The sequence below is a fragment of the Vidua macroura genome, chromosome 11 (genome assembly GCF_024509145.1).
Source record: "Vidua macroura isolate BioBank_ID:100142 chromosome 11, ASM2450914v1, whole genome shotgun sequence".
Lineage (NCBI taxonomy): Eukaryota > Metazoa > Chordata > Aves > Passeriformes > Viduidae > Vidua > Vidua macroura.
Window position 1 is genome coordinate 9,425,629 of NC_071581.1, and position 18,537 is coordinate 9,444,165.

Here is an 18,537-nt window from a genome sequence, read left to right on the forward strand (position 1 = left end):
TTATGAGTTTGGGATTTTTGCCTAAGCAAGAAATGAGACTATTACAGTCCTAAGATTACCAGTCATAAATGAAACTAACAAACCACTTTGTACAGTCTCCTGTGTTTTCTAGGAGCCACCAGTACACATCTAGAAAGCAGCATAAACCCCAGGATATTCTAACATCAGGCACTGCCTGGACCACAGCCTAATGGATGATTCTCTCTTTGGCTGCTTTGTTTTTGGACTCCTGCAAACTGTGGCAGCTGCACCATCTCAGGCCATTAAAGCTTTAGTTCCAAGCACCCCTTCCCCTTGATTTTGACCCTGTTACCTAAGGATTGATTCCCTGTAGTTCCTGCATTCCCTGAAAGGACACAGGCATTCCCTCTCCAGCCTCCTCGGGCGACTCAGCACTTGATTTTGTTAGCTGCCAGTTGTAGTGAACAACTCCAGACAAGCACATCCTGTGTGTCCTGAATATTATCCTGATCCTTTCTCATCTGGCTACTAGGATTCTATTTAGGTATTTCAAGGCCACTGCTGTTTCTTAATACAGAATTGCTTAGGAACCAATTAGAAGCTTATGCTGTTTCACAAACTGATGATATTTTACCCAACAGTGTTTTGCTACAGCCAACTGTTCAAACCTAACTGGCACAGGACAAATGAAAAAATAATGCAATTGCAATCTTTGTAATAAAAATGCAATCTGTAAAGAAGGAAGAGAACGTTGGGGGGTTTGGCATTGTAAACTGAAGGCACCATTGAAACCATTCCCATTTCCCTCTGCCGTCTTTTCAACTCCTTAGGTAACTGAGAAGTACAAACACAGTCAGACTGCCTTGGGTATTCCCACAGTGAGTTTCTCTTACCTGACCCATTTTTCAGGTACCCATTTGCATCTACAGTAGTGTACATGATGTAAGGACCAGGCTGATTAACTCCAAAGGGCTACAAGGATAAAAACCAAAGAAAAAGGCAGGTAACATTTTAGGAACAGAAAAAGCTATAGTAATTAAACAGTAAACGGAATAAAAATGTTTTTACATTAAGAATTTATTTTTTATATTTTAACTTCAAAATCTTGCATCTGTTTTAGTCACAGCATTATGTGGAAATCAATTTTCAAAATCACAGTAATCAGCTGGCTAAGTAATGTTTAGTTTCTCATGAAGAAAGCAATACTATTCAGTCCTCTGGCAAAAGGTTTAATGTTTCTTTGGAAGCTATAAGTAAAAACCCCCTAAAAATTCAGAGAAATAACTGCATGTTCTCAAAAAGCAGAATTCATCTGATACCAAGAGAATGCACTATCTTGATGGTATTTCTGAATTGAAAAATACTATGTTTCATTTAATTAATGAAAGTGATTGAACAGTTACTTGTCAAGTATTGGTATCTATTTTAAGCAAATTTTTTTGAGGAAGAAAATGTACCTAAGCATCAAAGTACAGTCATGAGGAAAAATAAAACAAACAAACATCCAAGGAAGTTGTGCATTACTGAGTGAAGAACCATAAGAAATGCACCTAAGTAAGAAAGGGTGGGAAGGGAGAGGATGAGAGACAACTACAGGAACAGATTTTAAAGGAATTTTTCTTTTATTTATTTTTTTTTTTCCTAGTGGTGAATTCAAGCTGATATTAGGACATCAAATCCAAGAGAGAGCTTTCAAGTAAGTTCCAGGAGGAACACTAAAAGAGATGATGACATGTTTCACACCATGCCTCAAAAAGTAGTAAGTTTAAACCACAAGAGCAAGTGATAATGATGACAGATGAGATCAAAGCCTGAAAATAATAACTGATTAGAATGAAAACTAAGGAGACCATAAAGGTGATGCTAATGCAGATCTATGAAAGATGAGTGAATAAGGTGAAATTTAAATTTTTTTTGGTGCAACATAGCTGTACTCTGGCAAAACGTACCTTATGTTACTTTCTATCAGAGAACTCCTATTACAATGGGAGCAATAGTGTTTCAGTGATCTTGATAATGAAATTTCCACCAACATCTGCTGTGAAGATTTGCTTTTTAAACCCTCCATTTTTGTAATTAAGTTAATGATACTATCAAACCTCATTATTTTAAAACAGAAATTAAACCCCATGTCTCAAAATAGGCTTGAAGCAAAGGTTAGCCCCATTTGAAGCATTTTTTCTATTTACAAGTCAAAATTAAATGTGAAACTTTTGCAGAGCTAAAGTGCTACTGCTACCTCTGATTACTCTAAGCTCCTCTTTCAGGCCAACTTTCACTGTGAACATTGCTAAACAATTTGCTAATTGGCAGTTTGGTGAGTGAGTTGCAGATCTCTGGAGACAAATAAAATAATCTAAACAGAAAACCACCACATGTGTATGGCTGTCTGCAGAATCATCAGAGCCCAGTGCACTTCCTTCCTTGGCTGTGCCCACTGCTGGAGTTTGGCCCAGAAGTGGCTGGATCTGCCCCACAGTCAGTTTTGCCTGGACTTTCTAAATGCCCACCAAGACCTGGCACAATTCACAGTTTGGGCACCCACGTTCCTCTTGTCTCTGGTATATCCCAGCCCCCAGTGTGGGGTAACAAAGCTCCTGCACAACAACAATCAATTGATTCCAGCTCTGAGCAGCAGCTGCCCAGAGTTATGGGTCTCACAGAAGCAGAAGTTGGCCAGTCATGATTTGGATACACATTCTTCCAGTCCATAGCTCTTTTAATATGTTGAGAGTTTTTGGTATAATTAGACTTATTTGAAGCTAAACACTAAACAAGGCCATGTTACACTTACTGTTATTTTCCGAGGACAGTCATTAGAACAGAGGCCGCTGAGAACTGCAAGAACAAAAAGTGAGCATGTTGTGTTTATGTTCACAAATCATTTCAGAAGCACCACCTTTGGAATCTGGTAAAGTCTAGTGATAGTGTCAGGTAGCCATTAAAACATAAAGAAAATAAATATCTTCTTTGTGATTTGTGGTAATGCATACCATTTCCTTATCTGTTGGAAGCATACTTGGCAGAAATTCATCACTGTTTTACCCCACCTCAGTGGTTAACCAGCTTCAAAAGGACAGATATCCCAGTTAGAAAAATTCCAAATTAAAACATTTTTAAAACAGTGAACTATACATTTTATTCATTATTCTTCATTTCTAACCATTTAACATACTGGCAGAGATTCAGCTTTACTGTTTTAACTGATAAAAAGATAAAGGCTTTTCCTTCTATACAAGGCATCATTTTGGAACTTGGTTTAAAGCAATTCACAAAAGCTGTAACAAGCAAAAATCCAATTACTAATTTAATCTATTAATGCAAAAGTATTATAAACAGGTGTATATAACACTAATTAATATCTAAAGCCTGTGACACGTGTTCCAATTAATTGTTTAAAACTTACTAGTTTGAAAAATCAGTTACATTCAGAAATCTCTGTTAAAAACCTAAATGAGGGACAGTGAAAGCCATCTGTTCTGTAAGCCAGGACATCCTGCCACACTGAGTATTAGAAGAAAACAATAAAACCCACACACATACAATCTAAGGTCCATTCTGATGCAAAATTTGCATTTCTAATGACAACAGTGTGGTTGAGCAGCAGGCCAGTGATGGCTATGGGCAGGGAGGAGGATGCACACCAGGTTCTGAAGCCAGGGAAAAACATTACTTCTCCATGAATTATGGTATCACAAAGCAAGCATGGCAGACAGAAAATGAAGATTTGGACCAGATTTGAGGGCAGGTCATCCTAACCACCAGGAGTTTCTTAAAGCATTTTCTGTCTTCTTTAAGGGTCCATTGAGTTAAGGGTACAAGATGTTTAGGAGCAGGGAAATACTGAAAGGTGCATGTAAGATGTTCACAGTCTGATTAGAAATCACTCCCTGTGTGAATCAGAAATGGCACTGCTCTAGTCAAGGAAGTTTTATAACAATTTGTGTATGAATATTAACGATTGTCAAGACTCCTAAATTATCATTCTTTGCTTGTGATTTCAAAATGTTGAAATTTCTATACACAGTAAGATGTAATATTTTATACAGTTCACCCCCCCCCAATATCTGAACAGTCAAGATGAATGTGTGTGGCAAAGCAGAATTTGAAGACTATATGGACCTACAGACAGAATTTTAACACTGCAACTTTAAGTTTATTTATTAAACATAGGTGAGTATGCAAGTGGATCCAACTCTTCCCATTTTGATGCTAAAGGGCATATTGAAATTTGCTGTTCAGTTTTACCCTGGAACAAATTACCTGGCCAAGTATATTTGACATCAGTTATAATGAGCAAAGCTGTTCTCATTGTCCATGTGCCAAATAAGTGAACACAATGCATTTATTGATACACTAAATCACACAAAGCGCATTTTGTTAGAAATACTTTCCCCTGTATCACAGTAAAAATATTTTTAGACCCTCATTAATTCTCATTTCCCGGGGTTTCTATGCAAAAATACTCACACCCTAAAAGGGTGCTAAAAAAAGGCTTGCCCCAGTTTTTAAGAGAGATTTACACAGACTGTATCAAAAAAGCATGTTGCAAATTACTCCCTTCCCCATTAAAATATCAGACAATTATAGTTCTGGTACAGCTTTGTGAAGTGTAAGATTTTCCCAGAGGATTTTCTGCATGCTTTTGTGAATTACACTACAGATATATGGTATTATTTAAAAGAAGGCTTCCACCAACATGATAAATGATTAAACACTATCACGATGAGAACAGAGCTCAGGCTGTGGACAAAGTAATAATAGCATCAGCCCCCAGCAGTAGCTGCAGTTCTGTTCTCTTATGGTGTGCAGAATGTGCGTTTTAGAGGACTGGATGCATTTAAGTAACATGAAGAAAAATATAATTTTTGAAGGTAAACCTCTAGTTGCTGCTAGTGAGCTTTGTCTTCATAGGCTCCCATACAGCCTCATTTTTCACTCATTCTCAAAAACTCAAGAAAGACAGACAAGAAATGAGCTCAAAGCTCAAACCCTTTGCAGTTGAAGAACACAGTAGGACATGCAGTTTAAAAACCTAATTATGACTACTGCAATTTAACTCAAGCCTTTTAAGCCAGCTCTCATTACTTCACACACCCTGGCCATGTTCATGGCCACTCTGTGCTCTCAGGGTAAGGTGTGGTTTGTGCTGTGTGGATTTGGGCTGGAAACACAGAACTGATTCTCACAGGGATGCAAAGTGACCCTCAAAACAGATCATGCAGTGTAAGTAAAACACACCATGCCAGGAGTCCCTGAAATGAAACCAGCCCCTTTTGAAGGCAATTCTGCATCATTCCCACATCACACACACACGTGAACTCCAGCAAAGCAGGCTTGCTATGGCAGAGGTACAGAGCATTACCATAATGTTTTCATATGCAAAGCCTCAAATATTCACATCCTTTTCAATATCCCATTTTGACTTTATTATGCATTCATAACTTACCAATAACTTTAACAAAATAGGCATCTGCTTCAAAGTTATTTTTCAATGTATGGATAGCAAAATCCTTGTTGGAATAGCCTTTACTTAGCACGATGATATCCAAGATTCCCTAGAGGAAAAAAAATCCAAGTTTACATTAGAATGCTTATTTACTCTTGGGAAAAAATGCTGTGCAGCAAAGTTTACACCTTTGCTATTTATTTTAATATCTTTCAAACGTTATGAATATAATGCAAATCAATTTGGGATGGAGAGAGCCATCCACAGCTCAGCAGGACAATCCAAGGCTGCAAAGGCAAGGTCTGTGCAGGGCCCAGGGATGGGCACAGCCACACCCAGAGCCTGTCTGCTGGGCTGAGGAGCTGCACTTACATCCTCATAGATGTCAAAGAAGGTCGCTACCACGGCGTCCTTGATCTGATTGAGATCCGAGAGCTCCCAGAACACCTTGAACATGCGCCGCACGCTCTTGCAGCTCGCGTTGTTGCATGGGACGTTTTCTAGTAAAAATGCTTGTTGATTGCTGTAAGACATACATATATAATACATAAACCAACTTGAGATAAGTCTAAATTACAGAAATTTCAAAATATTGTAATTAAATAGTTTAAGTGCTCTGGAGTTAAATGTAATAAAAGCTCAGCTAGCAGCCACTGGGTACTTGAAAAATCCCTAAGTACTTATGTGAACTTTACAGACAGAATTACAGTCATTGTCATGCCTGACTTATAACAATGAAAACACTAAATAAATGGATTCAAACCAACAGGAGTAACTTAACCATTCAAAGGACTGAACATATCTTTACTTATTCTGAAAAAACTACAAATGCACTCATCTGCCATTTTCCTTAATCCCTTCCACAGTCTGTCAGCTTAAACACTATTTAAAACATGTCCATGCTTTTTCATTATTTCATGACAGCTTCTCCCCATCTCAGCTCCATTAATAATTTTTCTTACACAGTGCATGCTTTAAGCAAATTTGAGATTAAACCAAAACTCTATTTGTATGTTTTCCACTGTTTCAAGCAAAATACAAAATACAAAACCCAACCTGCTGAAGTGCAGTAAAAATAGGGCAAGACAAACCAAGTTAGGCACTTGCTGACATGTAACACAAAGACAGGTGCAAAACTAAACAAGAAACATAGAAACCAAGCAGAGTACCAGGGCTAGTACAGAAAATCTCCCCAAAAGAATATCCAGTAGGTGCCTATGGGTCAGTGGGAGACACAAGGTTCCCACTCTCCTTGATAATGTATCAGTGCTTCTGAACTGGGAAAACCTCACACTTTACCAACCCCAGTCCAACTCTTCAGGCAGGTTTGTATCCTGGGAGCCTGCTAGAATCCTTCATTGCCTCAGCAATGGAAACAGATGAAGTTTCCTCCTCTCCTTCTGGGGGCAGAGCCAGGAGCCAGAGCAGTGTTCTGTAAAGGCAGCTCAGCTGTCAGAGCCCAGGGCAACAGCCAGAACCATGTCCTCAGTGTGACCCTGAACACGTTGCTGGCTCTGTGGGGACAGCGAGGTGGCTTCTGTGTCTCAGCAGCATCCAGGATGCACAGGCACACATAGGCACTTCTCCTTAGGCAAATCACTGAATTATCGTATGGCCAAAAGGAAATGAGGTCATCTGCAATATTACGGTGCTGCATTATCTGTATCTGAGAGCTCATAATCACAACTTGAAATTCTTAAGTGCTCACATTCATTTCATGTATTACCTATATCAGAATAGCCAACTCCAAGGTAAGGTGACAAGCTGAGCTAAGCAGTTTGTTTCAAATTCTCTTCTTCACCATCTCAACATAGCTTTTTTAAATCTGGACAAACTTTTACAAGGACTCTTTCAGTTCAGATTTTTTTAAATTGTCAGAAATTACTTAGATGATAATTAAAAGATGAAAGACTCACGTTTGCATTATACTCTGTACACTACTCAAGTCTAAGTTAGAAGTCTTGTGAATGGATAGACACAAGGAGTTTATTTACTACAGGAAACTTTTTTATTTTCTTTCCTTACAACTGAGAAAAAAGGAAAACATTAATCAAAGTGGCACTGAGTATGGAAATGCCACTTTCCTTCACCCTTCTGTATCTACCAGAGAAACAGAAGACAAACAGTAGGAAGAAGAAAGCAATCTCAAACCCTAAACAGATGCTGAAGACCCAAGAAATGCACTGTGGGAGAGCTCTCTTGTAGAGGAAATGAATTAATTATAGATGGAGCATCCCCTGTCCCATGTGCTGCATCTCAGCCAGGGAGGAGGAAATGTTGCTGTGCAGGCCATGCTGCAGTAACAGCGAGTTGCAGGCCCTGATTTTCTACAGCAGGGAGAGAACCTGCTGTTCTCTGCCTCCTCAGGTTGCTCCTGGAACACATCTGGATTTGGCCTGTGAGCTGCCAGTTGAATTCTTCTATGATTTAGGCCTGTGATACACAAGGAGCCCTAGAATCGAAGTATCTACTTGCATGTTTCATTTCTGATACATACTATAATAAGTAAGTGCAAGCTTATGACCTTCCTATTATTTTGAATAAAATTTTGAAGATTTCCCAACAGAAGGAGTCTCCCTGCAACAAAGATAATTGTCTGCATCCTTAAAATGACAAAGCAATGTCCTTGAAAGCCTATAAAGACAGACACTTCTGTAATGGTAAAACCTAAAAAATCAATGCTTGAGTGCTCTACAAATGTGTAACAGTCAATAGCAAGCAACCCAGCTTCAATGCTACAAGAGAGAGCACAAGAACTCTGAACTAAGTCCAGTCTATTGCCCTTAACATGCCATTTGCAGCACTTCCAATACTGAGCTATTCACACCAATACACTGCAGATAAATCGTGCACTACCTACAGCTTTATTCCAAAGTATGTTATATCCCAATTTGGGACCTTCTGACCAAAGTCATCTATGCAGAAAAGGGAGATTTAATAAGGCTTAACACCAAAGAAAGACTGAAGACTTATCTTAGTTTTATTTTAACATATTCCTTTGCAATTAGAATTAAATATTTACTGCTAATTTCATACATCTCTCATGCTGTCAGTTTTAGGGTAGTTCATTTAAAGTAATACCAGGGACAACTAAATTACCACTATCTTACTCCAGACGTTCAGAATAATTGAATTTGCCTCTGGTTTTTTAGATTTGCTCAATTACAAGGTGCTCATCAATCCTTCATTTAAAAGAAGTCCTCTATCCAACCTTCCTTCTGACAAGTGACAACTAATAATGATTTAGGAAGAGATAATTTGGTCACATAAGAGTCCTTCCATATAAAGGATTAATACATATACATTAATTTAAAACTGAGCATGAACACCTAGAAAACTTTCTAGAAGTCTATCATACTTAGAAGTTTTTTGTTCAACTTTCCATATCCAGCTGTTTTTTGCCTCCAAGTTTCAGTCTTTACTGATATCAACTGTGTCAGAGATTAAGTATTGTCAACTTGACCAGTGAAAAACATTCCCTTTGAATAAAAATGGATCTGAAAGACTTAGATTACATATTTGCAATGCCAGATGCCAATTACTAGTGTCTAAGTGGAAACAATTGTTAAACAAAATTCCTTTCATCTAATTAGATGGGAGATAGATGCTTATAAACTTACAAGCAGTACTTACTATTCCAATGTTACCAGAGTCAATTTAAAATCAGCATGTGAAAAAATGAATTCATTTAGGTAAAACAGGAGGTATAGCTGAACCAATTACTAACTACTGATAAAATCCCTTCACCTATTATTATTCTATATACACACACAATTTCTAATACAGAATTCATGTATATATCTAGTCTGAAGAAAAAACTGTGGACTTGAATTCTAATGTGCAGGTTTTGAATCAAGTTAGAAGTTACAAGAATTCAAACTGAACCGATAAATATGTAAGGATCTACAGTGTATTTAGCAGCTTCACCTGCTGGAATTTAACAAGTCTTAATAAAGGCTCAAAAGGTTCAATCCCCCACAGTACCTGCAACCACAAGTGAAATTCCTTTTTTGTTGTTTCTGGTAAGGAATGTCTCCACACTGTCAGAATACTACACAGTGTAATTCCAAATCAAAGGGTTATGGGAAGAGATGAAACAGCAGAGTCTTATAACAATTCCTGCAATACTTGAAGCTATTGATCATTTTCCTGACTTGCCCACTGGGCAGGACACTAAACCAACATTATGCCCAACTGTGGTATCTTTACTTCATTCTTTTGCAGGGATTTGTAAGGATTTGATCTGAAAATACTTTCTTGAGTTGTGATGGAGGCATATAACTGATTTTAATCCTTTTCTTCCATTATCATGTATTGGTATTGTACCTTCAGATGAACAAAATTGTTTCTGCCTGCTTTAATTTCTTTACATTACAGACAGCAAGTAGAAACCAGGCTTCCTAAACGATAGCACAGATTGAGGTCAAGAGTTTACAAAAATGCTTTTATAGTTTAATCACAGTAATCAATCACTGAAATTAGATCTGTAGATGTAGTGTGAAAGGCTTCAGAAAAAGAAATAAACAGCTTGATCCAGAAGTGTTTAAAATCGATTAAATAAGGTTTTCATTTTAATTTGCTCTAATTTAAGGACAGCTTTTAATTTAATTCCCACACTGTCTTAATTCTCTCCAATCAGTGACCCAGTTGCACATTTTAAAAGGAAGTATTTGCTTAAGTCTCTCAGAACCAATGAATTAATATTGAATGTGACATTTCATACTAAGTGCAAAAAAAGTGACTCTTGCTTCCATCCCGAGCTACAAAGCATGTTTCCATTACTTTTTTACAAATACTGGATAGATACAACATTAACATGGAATGTATTTCTTGATTTTTAGGTTACTTTACTCTGTTTTTGCCATAATTCCTCAGTTTTCTGAATCTCCTTTTTAACAGCTTGTCATATCATCTGCCAGTACCTTCAGTCCTTATACATTACTGTGTCACTCAACTTTGATGCTGTGTTTAAAAATAATTTTGAATGCACTCAATTGAATAAGCAAACAAATTTAGAAGCAAGGAGAATAAAAGTGTATCACAGTAGTTCATTGCAACAAGACATAGATGACTTGTGGCCTTCTACAGGATTAACTATTTACAAACTGTTTAATGATTTTACATGACATTACATTGCTGTAATTATACACCAGCCAGAGGACAGAGGCTCCTAAGACTTAAAACAGCTTCAAGTACATTTCTGAACTCCATACATCTTCATGCAGCCATTCTGAAGTGCACCAGCTTTCAGGATACACATGATAGTACAGCTCAAAACATAAGATTTCTGAGGCTTAGGCAAAAGCACAGACAGCAACTTTACAGTTCCCACGTCACTGTGTTACTTTGGCAAAGGGAAGGCTGGTTCTAGTTTGCTCTCTAGACTGTCTGCAGTCTCTGTGCAATGGCTGCTGAATAGAAGATGCAAAGTCCCAGCTGAGGAAAGCCTGGAGTGAAACACCTGACATTCAGGGCCTGAGTGCTTCAACTTAGCCTGGCAAGTTCTGGGCCATAACAGCATCACCTCCTTCTCGTCTGCCGTGTCTGAATAGAAACAGCTGCTCTGCTGTTATTTTAAGGCTCAGAGGTACAGACAGAGCTCAGCTGCTCACAGCCTTGTCATGATTCACATAATGTGGGCTGAACACAGGCACGCTACTCTTCAAACTGGGTCATTTTTAGGTGTGTCACTATCTGAAGAATTCTAACACAAAAATGTCAGTGGGTGACTCATGTTCAGGGAACCACTAGAAGACCTGAATTGACTTCTTGGACTTCAGCACCAAATTCTCTTACTATCAGAAGCATCAAAGTAAGGTCCTCTCTTGTTTTGAGTATACATTCAAACTATGAACCTGCACCCAATATAATTCAAAATACCACGCAGAGGAAGATAACAAATACACCTGTATGAGAGATTTATTCTGCTTTGTAATGCATTAGTACAAGTATTTGTCAAGTAAGGAAGACATTAAGACTCCACAAAGCATGGGTTAAGATACCTTTTAAAGAGATGACATGAAGAGAAAGGCAATAGCACAGATCATGTTCCATCTCTGCAGATGCTGGCAGTCAGCTGTGCAGCACAGACTGCACTCATGCATACACATCCTGGCTCTGCTGAGCTTCACTGGCATCCTGGTCTCTAGGGCTCTCAGCTTTTCTCCCAAGTAAACAAGTCTATTCATCATCCCTACTGTCAAGCAAAAGCATGTTCACATGCAAACATGCTGCTGCACTTCAAGGTAAAGATAAGGACGTGCCAGCAGCAGCATCCCCAGGTGCCAGGTGAGAGCTGCCCACAGGCTGCTCCGTTCCGATCAGCCGGCTGCGTTTATCCGGCGGCACGTGCTCAACAGCTCGGGAATGCACCTACTCAGGTCAGCTCTAACATGGATCACTGACTCCTCTGTGTACAACAGGCTCCCTGAGAGCATCCCCACATGCCCTCTCCCACCTAGCACCAGATGGTAGCAATAGAAAGGAAAGCAAGCAATGAAGAAAAAAAATTAAAAAAAGGAGGATGAGAAGATTACACTGAAAAATTTAATAAGAAGGGTTAGAAGTTTCTTTTCTCTTGGACAATGTAAAAATCACTGATAAATTCCTGGTTCTCAAAATGGGCAAACCACTACTGACTGCATTTTTCAGCAGTCACCAGTCAGTGCTCACTCCATGAGACAGCACAGAACAGGCTCCCCAACTCTCAGCAGCCTGGTGTTACTAGTCAGCACTAACAGCTGAAGTCAGGAATTTACAGAAGATGATGTGGGAAAGGAAAGGGAGAGAATCAGCCCCTGAGCTCTGGGAGGAGTGCCTAAAATGCTGCCTCATATTCCAGTCCCTGATGGAATTCCCCACCCAGAGTCCCAGTTTGAGCCTATACAATTATGCATTCTGAATGTAGCATGTAAATGCACACTTGGGTTCAAAAGAAAACACTTAGCAGAGATCAAAAGTCTTGGTCACTTGATAAAATGAATGAGATGCACTAAAGTTAGTAATTTCTATGACTAATGATTGAACATGAATCTGACAGCTTTATTTCTAGGTTTGCATTACCTTCCAGAAGTGTTCTTCAATATAGCAAGTGCATCGGGGTAGCCATCCATATTGTAATCTCCAATGTGAAGTGTAATTGGAAATGAAATTTCTGCTGAAGATTTGTCATTTTGATATGGTACAAAGCCCCAGACCGTGTCTTTATTTCTGAAGTCTTGCAAAACTGGAATCCACTGTAAAATAAAACAAAAGAAAAAGAACAAGTAGTTAAAGAAATTAATTTTATTTATTTAAACAATGTAGTTCTATTTAAAACAGCTGACACCACTTCATCAGGATTCTTAACCATTTACAAGTAGGAATTATTTCCTAACTCTGTCAGAAAAAGAAAAAAATAATTTGAAGTATTTTTTATGTACTCAGTTATTCCAGAACAGGAAAATATAGTTAATGATACAACCAGAATACAGAAACATTCAGGAACACCTTAACTGAAATTCAGGCTCACCTGGAATTTCTAGTAATCTTTAAATTTAGGTAAGACCAAACCATCAGGGCCATGAGATCTTGAGTCTCGATTTTTTTTCCCTGGAATTGCAAAGCAATGCAATAGGCATCACTAAAGCTGGAGGATGGATGCAGCCTCTTTAGATTTCTGGCCAACACCAAATTGCTGGATACTGTCATATGCTGCAGGACAGGATGGCCATTCAGAGGGGCCCTAGAAAGGCGTGGGCAAACAGACACTCAGCTACAGACACCCTGCACTGGCACAGGCTGGGCAGTGCCCAGCTGGGTACCAGCTCTCCTGAGGGAGGGGAGGGTCCTGGTGAGCAGGAAGGTAAAAGCTGGGCACAGCAGCTCAGGCAGCAAACCAGCTCTGCACTGGAGCTGCTGCCTGTGCTCCTGCTCAGGATGACCCAGGACTGCTTTGTATACAGCACTTGCTCATCTGCATCTGGATTCTGTGTCCAGTTTTGTGCCCCACAGCTCACAAAGGATTTGAGAATACTAAGTGTGCTCAGAGGAGGGTCAACAAGACGGTCAGGCACTGAGTATTTCCTCAGAGGACAGGCTGAGGGCACAGCGATTGTTTGGAGAACAGAAGATTTAGGCAATCTTGCAATGCCTGCAAGGAGCCAGCTGAGGAGATGGAGCCAGGCTCTCTACTGTGATGCATGGCAGAAGAGCAAGAGAAAATGGTCAGACTGACACGAGGGAGGTTCTGACTAGAGATAAACAACCTAATTAAACACCAAACGAGGTCCTGAAAAGTTGCAGGATCTTTGTCCTTGGGGGTTTTCAAAGTCTGACTGGAGAAAGCTCTAAACAACATGGTCTGAATTCAGTTTGCTCCTGCTTAAAGCAGAAGGCTGGATCTCCTAAGGTTCATTTCAGCTTGAACAATTTTATTATTCATGGATATTTAGAAGTTCAAGAGCTTCAATTCCCCTCCTATATCCCCAGAAGCATCAGATACTGAACTGTTTGATAAGAAATTAAGATTAAAGTATCAAACTGAAACTACAAAAGAAATGCAAAGTATAATTTCTCCAGGACAGGAAACAGAATGCATCTGCACTTACTTTCCAAAGTACTGCCGAGGTGCTACATAAAAATTTATCTTAATTAAAATCAAGGTGATTTTGCAAGTGAGTATGAAGCTGAAGTACCAGGGTTAACATTTCAATGCTACAGAAAAAAGCATCAGTGTAATTTTAAAAGTCAGAAGTAATTTTATACGTCAACTAACTGACAATGCCTTCAAAAGGACAGAGGGGTGCCATCTTAAAGGATTGCTATCACCAACATCAAAAGCTCTTACCAAATCTTACATGTCTCTCACCCAAGCCTCAATTTAGCTCTTTCAGGAACCAGAATGAGATCCAGGACAGTATCATATCCTGCCATGGAAGGACCCCCTTGCTGCACAGTTCAGTGGTCAACAACATTCCTGCCACGTGGTAATCGTGTGTGACACTGACTGCTCCCTTGGGGTTACAGACAACCACAGGCAGATGAGAGAAGCCCCCAAAGTGCCTGCAGAAGTGCACTGAGGTGGGTGCTGTGTGGAGCCCAGAGATGGCTGGGGCAGTCCTGCCTGTCAGTGCACAAACCCAGCGTGTGTCATGGCTCTGAACTGAATCCTGACCTGCAACACCCGCTGCAAACTCAAACCTGACATCAAACACACTTGGACCCTCACACCCCACAACATGCACATGTCTAATTAGTTACTTGCGGTTGCTGAAGGTTTGCAAAAATCTAAGAAATAGAAAATAAGGACAATACTCTTACCCTGAGGGAAATTTTTCAGAGGGTTGGATTTCTTAGCACTTACTTGTCATGCAGAAGACAGATGAAACAATATTATTGCAAAATAGTCTAATTTTGAAAAACAGTGATTGAAATCAGAACCATGAAATATAATATAGCTTTCACTTCACATGGTATCATTCACACAGTCATTGCAGTAAAATCCAATTATATCCATCATATACTTCCTAAATGTTCCCAGGTATGGTAATACTATCTTAAAGAGACAAAATTAAAAACGAATTTTTAGGCACAAATACAAATTTGTTTATCTTTTTACTCTATTCAGAGTGATTAATAGAATGCAATTTCACATTCCTGAGGTCTACAATGAGATACAAAACAACAGGTGAGCACAACATCACCTATTGCTACCAAGCATCAGCACCACTGATGCTGCCACAGAGCAAATCTATCTGTGCCACTGCAGCAGCTGGGGGACTTTTCCCAAAAGCAGCTCTGTAACATTCCAGAACATCAGCCTGGTTTGATGCATAACCAGATCACATCCCAGCACTAGCTGTAACTTAGTGACAGTTTAAATTCAGAATAATCCATGCTTGTGGTGAAACTCCTTCTGTAGATTTCTACTATGAACTCCACTATTGTGTAATGTAATGCAAAATTAATTGTTCCTGTGCCTTGGGACATATAGTTCAGTACAACAGGCAGAAAAATGAAAATGTGTTTGTCAACAATATAAATCTCCTGCTTATTTTGTATTTGATAATCCAGACAATTACTTTAAGCTTCATGTTTGCTGTTACTATGTTAATAGGAAAAGACTAAAACTAATTTTTTAATTTCTAAGATAGAAATAGGAGGCTATAATGAGGACACATCAAGCTATTTTTTCCAGTTTTCTGATCATATGATTTCTCCTACACAGCTCAGATGAGAAAAGACAAAAAAAAATTGAGTAAGTGTATTTTTAAAAGAAATTTTAAATGAACACATAAAATTCAGTCTGAAATCAGATTCAGTTCTTCCTTTTCTCTTAAATTCTTCTGCATAGCATCACTGCTAACATCACTTAAAACATTTATATAGATATTTTGGATCTTTCAAATAATGATTTGTAGGTTAATACAGGAAAAAAATTTAAGTGTTTGAAAATTTTAAACTCTTCAAACATTTGTTTTCCAAGGAGTAGAAAAGAGAATGCTTTCCTGCTCTGTGAAAACAGCATCATTTTCATTTTGAAAAAGATGTGGGGATTTGAGAAAAATGTAAAGCTCCTTGCATTCACTGTCGTGGGCTCAATTTCTTACAAAGTCCTCATCTTCCATACATTAGGGAAGGCACTTCTCTTGCTTGAAAGCATGTGAGCAGGTCTGTGAGCCCAACCTGTGGGATCAGCATGTCTCCATTTTTAAATTCTGGCCAGAAAGCCAGGAAGCACAAAGCCCACCCCCAGCCAGCTGCTGCTTCCAGGCCACAGAACACAGGCAGGGAGCCAGCTGCGAGTCACAAAGCTGGGAAATTAGTAGCCCCTTCCTGGCCAATGCATTTTCTGGGAATGCCAAAGATGAGCATCAGGAGTGGCCTGAAAGAGCTGTCCCAGCACCAGAATTAACACAAGTCCTTTCCCCAGGGCTCCCTCTCTCAGTGCACTGCAGTTCAGCTGCACACAACAAGTAACTTGCAGGATTTCAGCATGCATTAGGCTTTCAGTGCATGCAAGGGCCACCTGAGTCCCTTAACAGCTGAGGAAATTACTGTGCTTTACACCATTAACTTATGGTGTTCAAAGCCCAGAAGATGACAATCCACAGAAAAAAGTAACCAAAGCAGTAAAAGTCACATTTTCAATGCTCACAGCCCCCAGCTGCTTTCAGAAAGAGAAGCAACATAGAAATGATTAGAGGATCTTGTAGAATATGACATTTATAAAAACTACAGCAGCTGAATCCATTTCCCTTTAACCTGTTACACAGGAATGAGGAAAACCTTGTGACACTGACTGACTGCAGCTGATAATCGATGCTGTCACCTCCCTCTCTAGCCTAGAGGACCTGGGGTTTGCTGCAGGATGTACTGCTGAGTTCTACTTCAGACCTGCTCTATTTCCAAGAGGAATAAAACTATAACCTTTCAGTTGTACAGAAAAAGGTTATAAGAATCATCAAGCCCACAAAGAAACTCTCAGATGAAGGGACTGAAATAATAGTGTTTGCCTCAGGAAACAAATGAAAAATCATACTGAATACTTGGCAAAATTAAAGACAAATTAGTCATCTCTAAGAATATCACAGTATCTACAGTTCCTACATTAAACAGTACCAAGGACTTCAAAACATTTCCCAGATTAGACTGTAGCTATTGCAGGTGAATTTAAAGAAGTCTGAGGTGTCCTAACACCTGCCACAATCTGAACCAGCATATAAGATTCCACTTGGATCTGACAGCAATTCGGCTGTTGCTATGGAAACATTCCCATTCCTTTAAAACCTTAGGAGGTCTGTGTCTTCTTAAGCCACTCATGTGTATTTTGTTGGCCTTTACTTCTGCTCCACCATCTGAAAGAAAAGAATCTGAGATATTTCTAACTCCCCCCTGCCAACCAGCATCACATAAATTAAAACCTGTGATGAAAGGTTATTCTTGAAATAATTCTCCTAGCTTGGCCTGAGTTTCCAGTAGCCATCCAGCTGGGCCAAAGACATCATGAGAAATATCCTGACAGACAGGATCTTACTGGAACAACTCCAAAACCTGACATGCCATTGCCTGCCTCTCCTCAGTGTAAGTTTTAGAGCCACTAATTGTACAGATGTGTACTGCTGACTGTTATGCATTTCATCCCAAAGCATCACACACTATCATGGAACTGCAGTAACTGTTTCTCATTTGGTTTTATCAAATGCTACAGCAAATAAGCAGGATAGACAGAACCAGGCCCAGTAGGCAAAGTATTTTTCCATAAGACTGTCATCTCATTTGAGATCTTTCAGATTCGAGATCAATTTCTCAAAAAAAAAAAAAAATCTGAAAACAAGAATTTGTTGCTACACCCTTAATTTATAAAAAGCCACAAAACCCTACAGCAAAAACTGAAAAAAAGACAATAGAGATACAGAGTCTTCTGTTTTTTCAGTAATAGACTGGCAATTTCTTAGTTTCCCACAGATTCCCCACCAGTTCCACAAGGGATATCATCCCCTTGTTGAAACACATTCTGCCCACTACAAGAGCTCCTCAGTATTTCCCTCAAACTGTAAAATGATTGGTAAACAGAATCTATTCCAGTCTGTTGCCACAAAGTTTATGCTTATCATTTCTCATAAAGAGTAACTGATTTAGTCAAAGCTTATCATCCGACCTCACAATGACCAAATTCAGTGAAATGAAACATTTTACTTCCAAATAAATATAAGAATTGACATATTTGAATAGACTTCTGCCTGAAGGAAGCATGCAACACATGGGAAAAGCTGCAGACATATGAATGAAGACACTGATACTTTTCACTGTTTCAGAACAGAAAAGAGAAAAAGTTTCAAAAGAAAATAGCTGCATCACCTCCAGATGAGTGCAAGAATAGAGTATTCTAGATAGAATTCTTTAAAAGGTTAGACCAGAACAAGTCTTTATTGCATGCCATTTGATACTGTCATTTTTAATTAAAGTCATTCTAAAAATAGGGAGGGAAAATTGCTTTAATGTTTCTAGGTGAAAGTCCAAATACTTTTTAATACTTCTTTTCTATCACAGTGAGAATCTTTTGTATTCTTTGGAGTTTAAACAAAGGGGCAATATTCAACTGCTAATTTTTATCTCAAGAGTCATTATCACTTGGAATTTTTTTT

General features: G+C 38.9%; 1 protein-coding gene across 1 annotated transcript in view; it reads right to left on the reverse strand.

Moving 5' to 3' along the window:
* Positions 1-18,537, reverse strand: part of ITFG1 (integrin alpha FG-GAP repeat containing 1) — a 73,589-nt gene that overhangs the window by 16,508 nt on the left and 38,544 nt on the right. Inside the window, exons 10-14 of the mRNA XM_053987243.1 lie at positions 12,473-12,645; positions 5,783-5,933; positions 5,411-5,519; positions 2,756-2,799; positions 855-933 (exon numbers count right to left, since the gene is read on the reverse strand). Of these exons, the coding sequence (XP_053843218.1) occupies positions 855-933; positions 2,756-2,799; positions 5,411-5,519; positions 5,783-5,933; positions 12,473-12,645 (556 nt within the window). The remainder of the gene's footprint in view (positions 1-854; positions 934-2,755; positions 2,800-5,410; positions 5,520-5,782; positions 5,934-12,472; positions 12,646-18,537) is intronic.